This window comes from Sturnus vulgaris, chromosome 3, assembly GCF_052056855.1.
Source record: "Sturnus vulgaris isolate bStuVul1 chromosome 3, bStuVul1.hap1, whole genome shotgun sequence".
NCBI lineage: Eukaryota > Metazoa > Chordata > Aves > Passeriformes > Sturnidae > Sturnus > Sturnus vulgaris.
Genome location: NC_142245.1, coordinates 60,766,489 through 60,784,702, shown reverse-complemented (window position 1 = coordinate 60,784,702; position 18,214 = coordinate 60,766,489). Strand labels below are relative to the sequence as shown.

Sequence of the window (18,214 nt, the reverse complement as noted above, 5' to 3'; positions counted from 1 at the left end):
AATAAATGGGGGTCAATTTTGTTTAGTAAAATATAATATCTTTTGGGCATTGTAAATCTTCTAATAACAGATGGTTAAGTGTCTTCAGAAACTCATCCTTAAGAATTGCTGCTGATTTTCACAAATCAGCTGTTTGTTTTTCTAAGGAAGGGCCATCTCTAAATGACTAACAAATTTTAGATTTGCTGGCCAGGCTACCTCGTATATCTCTTTTACACTGGTCATACTGTGTATTTCTCTGGTTTTTCCAGAGCTGGCGCTTTGACTCACCACTACTAAAAATGGCTACTTCACAATCTACCATCATGAACAGAAGCCTCTTTTCCCCTCCTCTTTCAAACACAAAGCTACTGTGACTCCTTATTCCTGTGTCCCTTCTTCATTCTGTATTTCATGGTTTCTCCAAAAGTCTGTCACTAGATCTACCACTTTCTGTTCATTTATTCCCCTTAAGGTCCTCACCTGTTTTCCATTATTTCCTGCCTACTTTCCTCTCTTGTAAGAACCTATACTGCTTCTGTGAGAAGAAAAGTATTACCAAAGAATTTGATCCAGAAAAGTGCTTGAGACTGGTGGCCGTATTCAAGTGACTTACTCAACCTTACAAGACTAGCACCACACTGAACCCTAGCTAAGAACATGTGTGGTCCCTTTTAAAGAGATTACATTGTTTTTCTTTTTGGGTGTCAGGAGTAGCAAGCAATGAAGCTTTGACTCATCCATACCTGTAAGCACAGTATAATCAGCTGTGTACTACAATCTTTCTCCTCCTGTTAATATCACTTGAATTCTTTCATAGATTTGCTTGGTTTGAAACCAGCCCCAAACAATGGAACTCATGGACGCCTAAACCATCTATTAAAGCACCCTGTTTACACCCCCCACCATCCCAAAGAAACAAGTCATCCTTCTGAATGCTCTGTGGTGGGAGAAAGAGCCTTTTCAGTGAGCCCTGGCTGCTCCTGCAAGACAGGGGTAAGCACTGAAATGGTTAAAGTTGTGGAGGCAGAAGTCTGTGTTGTATTCAGAGTGAAACTTTGCATTCTCCAGATAGTTTTACAGTCCCTTACTATTGGTTTCAAAATCAACTCTTGCTTGGGGTTAGTGAGTGCTAGCCTGTATTTGTGCATTAATTTTTTGCAGATTGCTTATGTTAAGTCACATTAATCTCTGAAGAGCCTGGAAAAACCCCACAGAAGATTGATGGGGAAAGCATTCGGTTCTTGCTTGCTTCACTTAATTATGTTGAAATTTCTGTTCTGTGAATATTGCGTTTTGGCTGTGATTTTCAAGCCTGTAGATTTGCTTGTGGCAAAATCAATCTGTTTCTGCAAATTCCCTGTAGTTCCTCTCCAGTACTTGTCAGTGAGTTCTGTGTATGTATAACTTGCAAGACAGAAGCTACATTTAAGTGTGGTACCAGCTCATAATGTGCTTTGTAGAATCTCACTGCTTTTCCTTTATAATTATAGGGCTTGCCAATAAGGGATTTTCATCAGCGTTTAAATCTTACTGAAACAGAAGGTAAGAATTTCAGATAATAATATAAAATTTAAAAGCTAACAACAACAAAAAATATTAGTCATCAAACATTTTAGGTTTTTAAACTTCTGAGCAACTCTCAAGTAAATGATGTGAAAATTCTTTGAAATACTTTCTGGAACTATAGCCCTGCCTGGATAATTTGTGGATGCCTCACCCCTGGAAGTGTTAAAGGCCACGTTGGATGGGGCTTTGAACAACCTGGTCTAGTGGAAGATGTTCCTGCTCTTGACAGGGTGGTTGAAACTAGATGATCTTTTTGGTCTCTTACAGCCCATACCATTCTATGATTCTCATGTTTTTGAATACAGTCCTCCTGAACCATTTGTTCTCAGGTAAATGTATATCCTTATACGTGTGTCTTTATGGCATATGTGTTATCTGTTACTTTTGACTTTTCTGGTACTGAAGTGATGAGCATTCCGGAATGGGAAGCAAGCGTTGTATGGGGAAGTACCTGATAACAAATCAATGCAAATAATGATATCCATAATGGCAGCATACTTTTAATAAGGCATAAGAAGTGTTTTACATATTTGTTATGTGGTCTTGAGCTGTTACTTCTTTTAGTTATGCTTTATTTTAATTCATTGGACATATGCATGCCATGTTTAAGCTGCAGTTTGAAAGGCTGTAGATATGCTTATGAGTCATAAAACAAAATAAACTATTCTGAGCATGAAACAGGTAAAACAGCAAGTAAATGATGAAAACTGTAAGTCAAAATGGAACCTAGTCCCAGGTCTAGACTGAATAAATGACATCAAGAAGATTAGGCTGTCAGAAATAGGCTGATAGAGACCTTGCCTTGTGTGTGTGTGTGTGTGTGTGTGCGCTCATGAAACCTTGGGAGTTTTATTCAAATAAACTATATTTGGCAACACCCCACTGTTATTAAGAATATTATTAATAAGAATATATATTAATAGCTCACTGTTATTAAGAACTGGACATAAATGCCAGGCAGAGTCCAGTGTTTGCTGCTTATCCAGAGCTAATTCAAGGCTTCTGCTGATTTGTGTATTTTGTCCTGAAACAAGGAGTGGATAGAGCTTTCTTGAATCTTTTCCACTAATGACAGGTCATTATTTTAAAATGTGTCTCAGAACCCTTTTAAAGAAAGTCTTTCAGTATTGTAATGCTCATGAGAGCAACAAAATCAAATCCAGTTACAATTATATTATGTGTTTTCCCCAAAGTATGCAAGGGGTTTTACTGAAACAGACTAAGGATCTCTGAGGTCTTTGCTTAACCTGGCTTTGAGGAGACTTGACAATGCCAGGCACAATAACATATGTCAGCTCTCTTTTGTAGAAATAGGAACTTAAGGCTCTAAACATACATTTTTGAGGCAGTAGGATTTTGTCTTGAATTATCAGTGAGACCTGGTATAGCACTGTTTTAACAGCAGTAATTTCATTATGGATTTTATTGGTTCAGAACTAACTAGATATAAAAAGCATTTCACAGATGAAAGAATTCTAGTAACCAGTCTAAAAACACCTTAAGACTATATAGATTTCATTAGTTACTTCAGTTCGCATGTTCTTTCATTGATTGTCATAACTTGGCAGTCTGTAAGGACAAAAAATTATAACTGCATTTTTACTTTTATGAAAAAAAAAATGAATTGTTTTTCCCTCATGGGTGGAGAAGTAACTGTCATAATCTTCGCATTTTTTTTGTGCTGTGGAATTACTGTAGAAAACACCCTGTATATTCATTGCTCAATTTCTTTCCCCATGTAATACATTTGCCTTAAAATTGCATAATAATTTGTGGATGGTAGGGACCTATTTAATGGAAGATACTTTGACATCTTCTTTATAATTTTAGTCGTGTAATGATTGAAAACACTTGAATTTTCAAAGGCAAAGTAGTTAGTCCTTGCACGGTTGAAAATCCAATTCAGTACTTCACTGTATTGTTTATTTAGATCTCTGTATTTCCAAGTCTTTTAAATGCATTTTTACACACAACTATATGGCTTCTGTTGAAACAGTAATTTCAGATCACCAGAATTGGTTTCTCTCCCATCTAAATGTTGCATAAAAACAGATCCCACATTTTTAAAGTGAAACACAGAATCGGAAAAGACTTTAAGTTTTCAGCTTAAATTTATCTCCTGTTTTTAATGCCAAAAGGTTTTGGTTCAAATATAAGCTTAATTTGTGCAGTATAAGTTTAAATTATTTCTTTATACTGGCTTCATCACTAATCTATTGCCTTAGCATAGAAATTATGCCTTTGATATAATAATGAAAATTTTTTGTCCCATTTCTGTGACTTCTGTTTGCTTGGGAATTGTATATTAAGGCAACCTTAGGTGCATAAAAGAGGAGGGTACTTAACAACCAGTATTAATTGAAAAGCAATGAGCACTGTTTCTGTTGCAGTTGAGAAGACAGAGGAACTTAATTTGCCCTATGGACGGCCCAGGGTTCTGCAGAAAAAACTTAATTACTGCCTCCTTTACCATTATCGCTACGTGAGTGGGTACAGCAGGGACTACAGGATGTCTCTGTGGAGCTCATACACTGTTGGCAAAGATGTAAGTATAAGAAGAAAGGTTAGAAGCAACCATGAAAAGTAAAAATCTGGAGTGTCAGTTATTTCTGAAGTCTTCTTATATCTGCTCATGATATGAGAGTCACCATGGTGGTGGAGTCACCATCTGTGGAGGTGTTCAGGGAAGGACTGGATTTGGCACCAAGTGCCATAGTCTAGTTGACAAGGTGGTGATCAGTCAAAGGCTGGACTCAATTATCTTTGAGGTCTTTTTCCAGCTGAAATGGGTCTGTCATATTATCTCCCAGGGGAACTAAGTTGAACCACATAAGACATAAAGTGGAAATTTGTGTGAGATTTGCTATGCTTGTAAGGATTGACTTTGACTCTTCCATTTCTCAGAGAGAAACAGTTTTGCCTCCAGACTGAGCAGATCCACCAGGAAGTGAGGAGTCCATTGCCATTGGTATAGAATACCTAGGAGACTGCACTGGTAGCATAGGTCTGCTGCTGCAGTCTGTCAGTGCTGTCCTCAAAAACTGGCCTCGATGTGGGTTTCATAGTCTTAAGGCAGTTTGTAATGTGGCAGGATCCTTTTGAAAAAGTAATCTCAGGACCATCTTGAGCTGTTCATGACCTGATACGATCCTTCTCTCAGAATATAATCCTGACTAGAGAAAAAAAGAGGTCAGTGAAAATAAAGCAGGTCTTTGTGGTCCTGAACCCTATGCTTAAGATACACCTGTTCGGTGTAGAGCAGTGACCTGATGAATGAAAGTTTATTCAAGTTGGCCTTTCCCATTCAGAGAAAATTTAGAAGCCAGATCATGCTTAAAAGGAATTAGGATAGTAGAGAATACTTTTTAATTTGATTATCTGAGAATCACGTTTTAAATAATGACTGTTATAATTAAATTTAGCTAAACTCTGGTAAGATTTACTTGATCCCAAGCATTTTGATGGTAGTGGCATGAAGCAACCAGTTACTGTAACAAGTGGCCCACACATCTATCTGTCAGTTATGTGAGTCTGTCTGTCTGTCAGTAAATCAGGTTGTCTTTAATGGGCACCTCTAGATTCTCTTTTAGAAGGTGTTATAATTGACTAAAATGCTGCAGTTTTGTTAACTTTATTTCCAGGGTATATGAAGTGGATGGGGGGCTTGTTTTCCACTGACATAAGAGGAACAATTCTTGCATCTTAGTTAAGCCCTTCACACTTTAAAGGCAGCTGCAGCTAAATATTTAGAGTTTGCAGTCCCTCATACTGAGATAATTATTGTAAGTCAGCTTTCACAATTATACTTTCTTCTTGTTCTATAGGACAAATGGATTTCCTCTACAGGGGATGTCTCCAGCTGTTTACACAAAGATGTTCGTATTTCACAGAATCATAACCAGACCTGTTCGTTTTACAGCAATCATCCTCACCTAACTTATGGATTTCTTGCACCTCCAAGTAAGTACTTTGTCTTCATTGTATATCATATCTGATTTACGTGATTTGTAATGTAACAGCTGTAGACTTTTGTAGGTGTTCTTGATACCTAATCAGAATACGAAGCAGTAGTTGCTGAATTGTTATAGTTCAGCATATGAAAAAGGAAAACATTTTAGATGCTTCAGCAGTTGGTGAGTTGTCCAAGGTCACTTAGAACTTCCCAGAAGTTTTGACACCATGTTTCTAAAGTGGCATCTCACAGAAGAAACTGTGAGGGACACGTAGACATTGAGCAAAGTCCAGCAAGCTGGTAAATTGCAAATTCACTGTGTATATGTGGATAAATTGCTTGTGAACTGTTGCTGACCTGATATGGAAGTATTTTTATTGACTCTACTGCACTGAATACCAAATAGCAGATTATTTAACCATCCACATCAAATGTAGTTCACAAAGTTTCAACAGAATCCTATCTTTAAGCCTAGATTCTACAGTCAGGGAAAGTTGGCCTGACACTCATGAATTTTATTTCTTTCCCCACAATTCAGAAGCCTGTTTTAATATTTTTAAATCTCATTAAATTAGCCAACTGTATGTCTGACAAGTGTAATTGCTGCAGCTGCTAAGATTATTTATTTTAGATGGAGTCTGGCAGGTACTGAAGTCAGCACTTACACCCACATCGGTTTTGGAAAATGAAGTTAGGTCAGCTCCATCTCAATGTTATTACACTGATCACTAAAAGAATGAAAATGCAAATTTAAAGTAACAAATCCATGTAATTAATTGCCCCTTTTTTGTTTCAGATTTTATGACAGATGCAAGGAAACCTCACTATGATGCCTTGCTTACCAGCAACATTGTGCCAATGTATCCTGCATTTAAAGGTATATTATTTGTAGGCCTATTTTATTTCCATAGTTGAATAGAAGACTGCTGGTATTGGGCTTGCTCCCGAACCATGCAAATGACCCCTGCTTACTGAGAGAGAGGGAACATGAGATGGTTGGCTGGAAGAAAAGAAGCATATTCCTCATGAAAAAGAAGGATAGCTGTAGTACTTAGCTGTAGTACTTCTCCTGGAAAAATAAGAGCTGCCCTGTTTTGTAGTGGAATACTGTTCAATTCTTAATTGTAATTTAAAATATTATATAGGTTAAATATGTCAGGACATGGTGAAGTGAATGCTACTGCCTAGTTGAATGCAACCTTTAGCAAGAGCAAGCACCTGTAGGATTTGTTCTTTTCTTAGCTTATCATGTCTGTCTATACTCCACCGAATACCCTGCAGTGTTGTATTAGCAGCTTCTGTTGTGAAGATTGTAGATTCCTGATCCTGATTCCATTACTGTGTTTCAGTGTTATGGGACTACTTCCATCAAAACCTGCTACCTGAATATGCTGCAGCCAGGAATGGTGTCAATGTAGTCAGTGGTCCTGTGTTTGATTATGACTCTGATGGGCTCTATGATACCCCAGAAAAGTTGAAAAGGTGAGAACTTTTCACATTCTAATCCTTTGCTGCTTTCTTCCAATACTGGTCTGTTAGTAATTGTTATCCTCCTTCAGAAAGACACACAAAAGGTGCTAAGCAGAAAAGTAAGTTCAGAAAGAAGCAACAAGCACAAAGAGAAAAATGCACCTTCAAAATGTGTCATCTTAAACCTGAAGGTGGAGTATAAGAGCAGCTGTTGCATGTGGGATGATGTCTGCCAGCCTGAAAACTTAGGGCATTGCCATTGACTCTAGGAGAGGACAAGGTGGCATGGCTGATACTTCTTGAGCTGGCAATGTTCTACTGCAAGTTGTGGGTTACTCCAGTTAGCAAAATTGGTTCAAGCTAGCAGGCAGAGAGGTTCCTGGACTCGGGCTGAACTCTTCATTTCCTCTGGAGTTTTGCACATTTTTATGGCAATCAATTTGTTTTACCTCGTCAAACTTGTTACTTAAATCAGCCTACAAGCCAAACTTGATTTTAAAAAATAGTAATCCAGAATTTTCCTTCCAGACCTAAGCTTTCTTTGGACAAAACAGGTGAAATGATAAAACTGAATATAGCTGAATGTTGTCGTTTGATCTTTGTGCAAGTACAATTTGGTGGATTTACAGAAAGATCTTTTGTATTTCAGATACTCTGGTAATTCAGAAGTTTCAGTTCCAACTCACTTCTTCATTGTGCTGACTAGCTGTAAAAATACTTCTGCAACTCCTCTGGAGTGTGAAGGCTCTCTAGATGCCTTGTCTTTCATTGTACCTAACAGAGAAGACAACAGTGAAAGCTGTGCAGTAAGTAGTCGGTTTGGTCCCCATAACATCTGAAGTCAGACTGGAGCTTGTTTTGTTGGATATCAGTGATTAACTGGTAAAAGCCTGTAAAAATGGTCCAGTCTATGTGCTCATCCTGAGAGAGAAGGCAGTATTTTTCCAAACGGAATTATGCCAAAGTCTGTGAATACGATCAAATGGGAAAATAGGTCTGTTCAAAGAGCAAAACTTGGAGCTAGCAGAGTGGAGTCAGAGTACGCAGGGAACATACATAGACTTCTGTAATGCAACTATTCAGTCAACAACTGAGGAGGATGAAGAGCTTCTAAGAAGAGTCACCCACAACAAAAGGTCAGTGCTAAGGCCAAATGCATTCCCAGGAAGAGAAGACACAGATCTTCCTGAAGAGCACTGGTTACTTCTAGTTCAGGTACCATGGCATTGTCGTGAGAACACACATAACTACACTCCATATACACCAGAAAAAACTGTGGAAAGTGTGTAGACCAATCCTGCAGCAAGGAATTAGAGTCAGACACAGGTCTCAAAAATGTTTTTATCATACTGATGGTAGATAGATTCTGGACCTAACTTGTCATTCCCCATTATCTCCAACTGGTGCAGCTACAGGTTTTGTATACTTGAGGAAGTAACAGCAAGGACTAATTCAGACAAGCTTCTAACTATGTATAAACCTGCACGCTCCATTTGTTAGATGCTTGCCCATAGTTACTGATTTTTGTCTTTATAAAACATCAAAATGTCTTTTTTTAGTAGATTAAATGCATCTCAGGAGAAGAAAAGGGTTTTACAACCCCGCCTTTTTTTTCTCTGACCCAATAGGATGGCGAGCCCGAGTCCACGTGGGTTGAAGAGAGAATGAAGTTCCATACGGCTCGGATCAGGGATATAGAATTACTTACTGGACTCAGCTTCTATCAAGACAGAAAACAGTCAATATCTGACATTTTACAGTTAAAAACGTATTTACCAACTTTTGAGACAGTCTGATTTTTCCTATGGAATGTTGTTATTCATGTCACAACTGATTTGTAAATAGACTTTTTTTAATTAATGAAACTTTAAAAAAAAAAATAAGCTGGAACTTTTATTGAGAACTCTTGACCAAAATGCCAGTAGAGAGGAGAGTGGGTGCCATATTTGTATCTCAGGGACTCCTGATGGACTATGCTTGTGACACAGGATGGCAGCGCCTGTCATTCCCACTTGGATGTGGTAGAACCATGTCCATTATTATGTTAACATCATTTGGTCATCATAGTCTGAGACACGAACACAAATGTTATCTTTGATATGCACTGGAGAAGGAGAATTTTATAAAGCATGGTTTATGATCAGTAGTCTACTTTAAAAATGCAGACAATTAGCAGATACAGTTCTGGGAAAGAACTACATTCTTGGTGACCATTGAAATCTAAACAACAGCACTTTGCTCACTCCAGTTTTCCTTGAAGTATGAATCGCACTCTGAGCTTTGGGTGTCATAAAACAATGCAGTGTCATGGTGCAAGAAGCTATACTGGGGTCAGTAGGACTGGTAACTAAACCTTTCCCCACATGGAAGAGATGCCTGGCTGCAGGAGTTTTGTGGGCTGGGAAGCCTTGGCATGTTGCTGCCCTCTGAAGGCTCCAAAACCGATGGAGAATTAGATGCAGAGTTGTATGTTCTACATGTGCATCCTCTGAATGGGTGAGTGTAGGATGCATCAAGTCACCTGTAAATGAGAAGAAGTTATGTCAGAAATGTGTCTGAGCTCCCAGAAGTAATTATCTTACTTCAAGCTAAACTTAGATTTGATGGAAATATTTTGCTTTATTGAAGTAAGGATGTGTTTCTCTGTTTGGTACATGTTTTTGTCAGCTGTGGTTTTGAAATCACATTTTTGAATGCAGGTGCTGTCAGAGATGCAAATTCTGAAGAATCATGTAATGACCTTTCTTGGAAACTTTCAGGCTACACAAACAGCTGCTATAGGCACTCAGGAGTATAGGAACTCCCTCCTTTTCCAGTACACATATTATCACCTTTGTAATTCTCCCACTCTCTAAAGCTAATGACCCAAAATTGGCTCTGTTATGTATAAAATTCGGCGTAGCCAATTTGACATTTATGGTCTTCTCATTTAAAAAGGAGAAAATACATCACGCACAAGTATGTCAGAAGAATGAAGAGCCTGTAACTGAGCAGAGAGGCATTTGACCTTATAGCTTTGCCAGGGCATGTTGAAGGCTGGATTCAGAGCCTGCTGAAGTCAGAGGAAACTTTTCCATTAACTTCAGTTTGAATGGGCTGAAGTTCTGGGACCATCTTTTCTTTTAACCAAGTGTATTTTCTTGATCTTATGTTATGAGCATGATTTTTTATTTCTCATGTAGTTTCACTGTGTGAAATCTAACTGTGTTGTAGCAACCTCACATTACAATAGGACTGTGACAGCATTATTCAGTGTAACTGCTTTGTAATGTTGCCTGTGACCAATAAACCCATCAGAAGTACTATGCTGTTTGTGACCATTTCTGTACCAAATGCTACCAACTTGTGCAGTTATAGATCACAATTTCACTTTTTGTGGGGAGGGATGGGATTGCTTCAGTCTTTGCTCCGTGAATTAAAGATAATTTCTCCAACTGTAAGGTTAGTTTCATTTATTATTAGGAGAGAAAGTTAGGGAGAAAGATGGTCAAGGCATTAAGTTTTTTTGGTTTTTTTCGTCTTTTTTACAACTGATACTGTCTCCTGAATACAAATAGATATGTTGACATGTTAAGGTGATGCCAGTTTCCATTAAGAGGGAGGGCCAGCCTAGCTACTGGATAAAAATGGAACCAGACCATCTTCAAGCATGTGACTTCTGGTTTGACCTTTGATTTGGAATGGAGAGCAGTCGTGAAAGCTATTATGGTCACCAAGACAGGACAGGAGCTAAGTGGGGTTTGCGATGTCTTTGCCAGAAATTGACAAGTCAACTGACAATGAAGATTATTCTCCTAATTCTCAATTAAGTTATTCTCATTTAATGTTAGTGTAAATATTTCTGCTGATTTGATTTCTTTAATTTTTAAAGAGATTTCTAATGGTAGTGTCAGGGCATATGAACAAATGCTGGTGCTAGTCCTGGTGTCCAGTGGCTGATGATACCCCAGGATGACAGATACTAGGTTGCCTTTTTGGATCCTGATGGGACCCAAGGAACATCCTACAGTCACCATCGAGGTCCATACAGAAAAACTTGACAGCTTTGTCCATCTAGATGCAAAATGTTCTCTGTTTCAGCTGGTGTATGGTATCAGAGCTTGTCCTGGTTCCATCCAGGACAGGGTTAATTTTTGCAGTAGCCAGAAGAGGTATGGCCAGGACCATGAGGTTATTCCACAGCACCTCACACCACACAGGGGGTGGGAGGGAGGTTGGGTTCCTTCTTGCTGGCTGCTGGTGGGAAGCACTGGCCTGCTAATCACCCACCTGTCTTGTGCAGTCTGTTACTAATGTTGTTACTGTTTGTTTTCTTATCTCGTTGTTCCCAGCAAATTGTTCTTATCTCAACCTGCGATCTTTACCTTTTGTGCCTCTAATCCTCTCCATCCTGCTCCAGGGATGAGGGGAGGGAATGGAGGAATGAGCGATCGGCATGTGGTTTGGAGTGTTTCAGTGGGAACACTAAATTGAGGAATATCATTCCTAAACCATGACAGAGTCCCACTAAACGTTTTCAGTAGGTAAAGCTGAAAGGTGACATGTGACATGGGTGTCAGTATTACTCAATAGAACTGCTTCTTTGCTGTCTAGTGTGGCCTTCTTTCAAGTGAAAAAGGCAGAGAAGAGCAGACTTCAGCTCGTTGGTCTGGATGTGCCTAGAGGTGAAACGTGTCACAAGACAAGTAGAGTTGTGCCTTCAGAGGTCTTCAGGTGGTACAGACTTATATCACTGGTTGCTACTGTCAGTAACTGAGAAGTAATTTGCTTGACTAATATGTTGGGGTTTCTTGCTCTTGTTTACCTCAGGATCTACCATGTTTAAAGAAAATTAAGCAACTGTCTGTATTTCAGACAGGACTGTTCTTGTAAATCACTTCCCAACCCATCTCGAATACAGTAAACCACTGTGTCCAGCCCAGTGCATGGCAGCTGTCTGCTAAAAGCACCTGCCAGAGGCTGCCCTGTGTCATCTGGCGAGTGGGTGGCCTGGGCTCCTGCCTTTCCTTAGTCTGAGCAGATTCAAAGTACAAAATTATCTCTTTAAATACAAGGTTATAAACCATACTCAGCAAGCTAGAAGGAGCTACCCATCTGCTTCATGGGAGGGCACCCACTTTTCCAGGAAAATGAGATTCATGGGGACCAGCAGTCAGAAAGAAATATAAAAGGAAGCTTCAATCTGTGACTCTGTGGTTAGAACACTAATCTAAGAGGCAAAGATCTCATTTCTGACCTCCCTTCTTTCAAAGTCTGCTGCAAAGCTCAAGCTTGTTGCTGAGGAGGTACCTGTGCCAGAATGAGTTGCCCATTGTACCACTCCAGAGTGGATGCTCAGGAATAAGAGCACTGTGAGGAACTTCTGGTGCTGCAAGGTCACAGGGCAGCTGCTGTAGCACTCTGTGCCCACAGCAGCACCACTAATGAGCTCGGGAAACCAGCCCAGGGCTCATGGTGAGCTCTATATTCAGCACTTTTACTGCTGGGCTGTGGTAAACTGTTTTTGCTCTTCTGAGGAGTTCAGGGGCAGAGTCAATAAGAGTCCAGCAACTTAGTAAAGCACAAGTTTCCAAATATTTGTGTGTGTTTGCCAGCAACAGCAACATCTCCTACTTACCCTCACATACCTTGCGGCAATGTCTGGGAGGTGTTGGAGCACCGTGCTGTGTACCATGAGTGGTACATCTACCATAGCTCAGGAACCTCTATATTACAGGAAACCAGTCCAGGTTTGGCATCCTGTGACTCAGACTCCCTGGAAAGGAGTTGAGTCCTCTGCTGAACCACTGTGAGTCACCACACCAGGCTTGAGCCTCAGGAAAGGCTGCTATGGAGACCATGGACAAACTTGGAATAATTATGGAAGCCTGGAAACAGATTTTAGAGAATACCATTGCGAATTATTGTATTCCTCCTCAGCCACAACATGTGTCAAATTTATGTTGCCATTTATTGCATGTTTAGTTCTCTCTATTTTTAATTTATTGAAATAGAACAAATACAGTGAGATGCAAGAGTTTTGAGTTGCCCCAAAACTCCAGACTGATCTCCTGATCAGAAGACAGCAGAATTGCCTTTTGGTCATGTCCATAAGGCACATAGGCATATCTGACAGTCAGAAGCAGAATCATTCTGGTTGGAAAAGACCTCTAAGATCATCGAGTCCAGCCATCAACCCATCACTGCCAAATCCACCTTGAAAACATGTCACTATGTGCCACATCCACACGTCTCCTAAATTCTTCCAAGGACAGTAACCACTTTTCTGGGCAGCCTATTTTGATGCTTCACAAACCTTTCCGTGAGGAAATTTTTCTAATACCCAAAGTAAAACTCCCCTGGTGCAACTTCATGCTGTTTTCCTCTCATCCCTTCACTAGTTACCTGGGGGGAAAGGCTGACCCCCACCTGGCTACACCCTCCTTTCAGGCAGGAGTAGAGAGTGAAAAGGTGATCCCTGAACCTCCTTTTCTCCAGGTTAAACAGCTCCAGCTCCCTCAGCCACTCCTCATAGGACTTGTGTTCCAGACCTTTCACCAGCTTTGTCATCCTTCTCTAAACTCACTCTTGCATCTCAACATCTTTCTTGTAGTGAGTGGCCCAGAATTGAACACAGGATTCAAGTCATGGCCTCACCAGTTCTGAGCACAGAGGAGATGATTCCTGCCCTGGTCCTTCTGGCCACTCTATTGCTCATACAGACCAGGATGCCATTGGCCTTCTTGGCCACCTGGGCACAGCTGGCTAGTGTTCAGCTGCTGTTGACCAGCACCCCCAGGTCCTTTCATAAAGCATCTTCCCAGGCACCTTGCCCTGAACCTGAAGGGTTACGTGGGATGGTTGTCACCCATGTGCCAGACTCAGCACTTCACTGTATTATAATTTACCTTGACCATCAATCCAGCCTGTTCAGATCCCTCTGCAGAGCCTTCCTGCCCTACAGCAGATCGACATTCCCACCTAACTTGGTGTTGTCTGAACTGACCAAGGGTGCACTTGATGCTCTCATGCAAGTCATCAGTGTAGATGTTAAACAGGATGGTCCCAGTTCTGAGTCTTGGGGAGCACCATTCATGACCAGCCACCAGCTGGACGTGAATCCCTTCACCACCATGTGGAGAGCCAGTGGCATAGTCCAGCCAGTGAGCCAGCCTTATCCAAGGTCAGCCCTATGCCGTGCAGCTCCTCACCCTAAGTTCAGAGACATTGTTTTAAGTTATGGAGAGTTACAGTGGCAGTTCCTTTGCAGACGATCACGGGGGTTATTATGTTAATATAGTTAACATATATGTCTGTCATTGATTAGAATGTTTCTAGAATGTTCCTTGCTAGTCTATATAAGATGTAGTCCCCAGTTCTTGGTGTGCCTACATGTCCGTGCTGTCTCTGTGCCATGCAATAAAGGACGCTCGGATGTCACTCAAGAGCCGTCACCGCTCTTCATTTCCGCAGCTGACCGGCCGCATTGCCGCCTGTGATCGCGGGCAGCGAGAGCGGCACCAGCACCCTCTGACTCAGCCATCCACACACCTTCTTAGCCTGAAAACTCTGCACCCACCCAAGCAGACTGAGCAGCCAGTCTTTCTGGGAGAATGCTGTTGGAAATGGCATCAAAGGCTTTACTAAATCCAGGTAAACAACGTCCACAGCCTTTCAGAAAAGGATGTTGGTAAAGCAGGATCTGCCTTTTTTAAACCCGTGCTGGCTGGGATGATCCCACGGTTATCCTGTGCCTGTCATGTGATTGCATTCGAACTGATCTCCTCTGGAACCAAGGCCAGGCTGATAGGCATGTAGTTCCTCAGATCTCCTTCCAGCCCTTCTTGCAGATGGATGTCACATTTGTTAGCTTCCCATCTAGTTGTTATGAGTCTCTGCATTTGTGGCACTCTGGCAAAGCCATGCTTTAGCACCAGCCTCGCTCTGAAGCTTGACAGAGAATTTGTCTTTTCAAATCTCTCTCCTGGAGGCCTTACCTTTGCCATCCTGCATCTGTGCCAGAGCCTTGAATTCCTCTGTGGCAGAAACCATGCTGCTTGAGGACGGTGAATTAATTTTCAAGTCTTGTGGCTTGGCTTCTAAGTTTTCTGCTGGCTGCAGAAGATGGCACAGTCTACTATAAAAAAAATGCTCTTTGTCACAGTCCTGTAATTGGGTCTAAAGCTGTATTTAGTCTCTTTACATGGAGAAGAAAATTATGTACACTTGATTCTGGTGTTCAAAATAAATTGTTTATGGATGAATAGATAATTATACTTTGAATGAATAATGAACACAGATGCATTTGCTGGTGATATCTGGCCCTCTTCTGGCCTGACCTGGAATAACGGGGAAATGATCTGTTACTCTCAGTGTAATTTTCTAAGGAAGCATGGACCCAGGACAGTAGGAATCCAGGCAAACCACCTGAAAAGAATGGGCTTTTCTAAGCTTCTTATGAAGTACTTTCTATTCTTGTAATTAGCTAACACACCTGGTAGAATTTTTAGAAATGAGAGCATGGGGAAGCCTGAATTACTGAGGTCCAAAGAATTAAAATTCTGCAGAAGGTTATACTATCATTTCCCACCACCGAGGAAGTTTTTACTTTCATATAAATTACTGTATATCTATCCTGTTTGTGAAAACATGCCAGTGGAACTTTTTAGTACAAGTGAGATAAAATCACTTAAAATGTGTGTTGTCATCTCCCACTGCTGGCTTCAACAGAGCAGAAGTGCGTTGTGACTTCTGTATCAACCATTTAATTACTTAAGGTCAATTGTTCTCACGACGTTTTGCAAAAATGGATGTCATCTTGGAGATTACATATTATAAATCAGGTTGTCCACAGCTTTCTCTCAAAAAAACCCAAGAAACAACCAGAAAAAAACAAAAAAAACAGAAACAAAAACAAAAACAAACCAACCAAACAAAAAAACAAAACAAAAAAACCTCACAACCACCCCAAACAAACAAACAAACAAAAAAAACCCCCAAAACACAAAACCCCAACCAAACAACAACAAAACAAAAGAACAACCAACAAAAAATCCAAGAAGAATAAAGCATGACCTCTAACTCCCAGTCCCCCATATGATGCAAGCTCAGAATATATTGATATCTTTTCAGATGCAGGATTAGATTTTATGTAACTCCTTGACACATAACTCCCTTCAATACAGAAAGTATGGAGATTCCCACAACATCTACAATGACTCCTTCACAATGATAACTTGACAAAGAATAATCCATACCAAAATAAAGCTTCTGAAAGATGAATAATTTTGTTATGAAAAACAGGTGAACCTGAAGTATTACAGGAAAAAGCTCTGCATGCAAGAAAAAAACATGTGGAATTTAGTGTCAGAGTCCACAAAAATTACAGAGCTGTAGTTATTTCAGCAAGAGTGCAAGTGCTTCATTACTGAAAGGGCATCAGAAAAGGGCAATGTTTTGGGTGTTGGATGGAATAGGTCTATAAATGAGAACAAGCACACAGCTTCCTTAAAGAGAAAAAGAAATAACCAAAAGGCTGTTTTGGCCCAAAGGACTTGGATAAATGTGACAAAGAAACGATTTCCACTGTTAATATGAGAAATTTTGAATTGGTTGATGACAAACACTTTCCTAAGGCCTCACCTTTAGAAACAAAGTATGCATTGATTTTAGCCTTCTCCTTGGAAGATTTTTTCCCAGATACATAACATATAGCATATTTTGATGGTATAAGAGGTGACATTTCATGTAGATAAGACATTTCATGTTGGCGAGTGTGTATAAGAATTTCAAAGCCCGTTCTTAGATCTGTTTGGCTGAGCCACTATCTTTTCCATAAAAAAAGAAGCAGAAGGATTTCTGTGTAAAGCAAACTGTGTAAACAAATGTTTGCCCAACCTGGGTTCTCAAACCAGGAACATGAGAGCAGTACTTGTGCACGGGTAGTTATGGGATGTAACTCTTGGTAGGGATTTAGAAGTTGAAGAAATTGGTCAGTTAGGAGCAGGCTGGTGATGAGCACAAAGCTGGGCTTTCCTCAAGACTGCCTCCTTTTCAAAGAGGAGGGTGGCACTAGGAGACTGAAGTGATTTTTCTGACATCTGCCTGGCTGGGTGGTACTGATATCTCAAAGCCTCTGGGTCCTGTGCCAGGCCTGAGATTCACTGAGCATTTCCAGCCAAGTTAGTTAAAAGAAATATTGACAAAGGTCTGAAGAAGACCCCTTGTTAGAATTTGTTTACCTGGGGAAGATGATCTGAGGAAATGTATGTCTAAGAATCCTGGGTCTTTACCCATACAGATGAGGTGCAGAGTGTTATTAAGGAACAGAGTAAGGAAAGCAAATCTCAGGTGAATCTCTGTTTCTGAGTGACTAAGAATGGCCAGTCCATCATTGCTACTACTGAATAAAGTTGTTATTCAAATGAGCTGTAGAAAACATATCAACTTCAGAAGGAAGATTATGGACCTTACAAACATACAGCACTTACAACTTTTTTTGAGTCTCAGTACTGTAGCAGTCTATGTACCAGACCCTGCTCCACAATTTTGTTGGGTAGTTGACAGCTGCAGCAGACACAATCCAGAGAAAATGGCACAGCAGCCCTCCAGCCCATTTGTATGTCCAAATCCCTTTCACACTAATGGGTCTCAAGTAGGGAGAGTTCTTTTATAGTAGGTTTGGATTAGATCCAGAGCATCAGAGTCAAAGACCTATTTAGCAGACAAAATCTACACAAAATGGATGTGACTCATTGTCTATGCACGTTGAAGAAGTCAGGAGGGAATTTGTCCCTTTCAACAATTTAATTCAAAAACTTATTGGAACATAATTAGTCATCTGGAAAAAAGGAGATGTAATTACATAAGATAATTTTATGTATCTCTCACAGATTCCCAAAGCCTACACGTGAATCTGTATTCGCCTAAGGAGGAGAAGCAAGTTCTGCTCATCCGAAAACTTGAACTTTGGAGTGTTGATTGTTTTTAAGAAGCATGCATGATAAAAAGAAAGACAATTAAAACATCTCCTTTAACACTGTCTTTAATAAATAAACCCATTTTTCTGTGTATTTTTCCAGGTAACTGCTGGTGAAAATTATCATAATGTATTGTGACATGTTATAGTGATTTCTTCCTCCAGGGTGGGTGCCACGTACTTTGAGGATTTCATTTTCTATATCTTCAATATAGAGAACAATGATGCAATGATATCTAAGTAGAGCACGGTGCTCAAGCAGGACTGTGTAGCTGTGACTTTAATTC

At 40.2% G+C, this 18,214-nt stretch overlaps 1 protein-coding gene across 4 annotated transcripts in view; it reads left to right on the top strand.

Annotated features, from left to right (window-relative positions):
- The window catches only part of LOC106851905 (ectonucleotide pyrophosphatase/phosphodiesterase family member 1), a 52,139-nt gene extending 41,867 nt beyond the window's left edge, over positions 1–10,272 (top strand). For all 4 annotated transcript variants that reach the window (XM_088161781.1, XM_014874230.2, XM_088161782.1 and 1 more), the window contains 8 exons: positions 800–975; positions 1,473–1,524; positions 3,939–4,093; positions 5,373–5,508; positions 6,297–6,377; positions 6,850–6,982; positions 7,620–7,776; positions 8,599–10,272. In XM_088161781.1, the coding sequence (XP_088017907.1) occupies positions 800–975; positions 1,473–1,524; positions 3,939–4,093; positions 5,373–5,508; positions 6,297–6,377; positions 6,850–6,982; positions 7,620–7,776; positions 8,599–8,766 (1,058 nt within the window). In that variant the 3' untranslated portion in view covers positions 8,767–10,272. The remainder of the gene's footprint in view (positions 1–799; positions 976–1,472; positions 1,525–3,938; positions 4,094–5,372; positions 5,509–6,296; positions 6,378–6,849; positions 6,983–7,619; positions 7,777–8,598) is intronic.
- Positions 10,273–18,214: the final 7,942 nt, after the last annotated feature.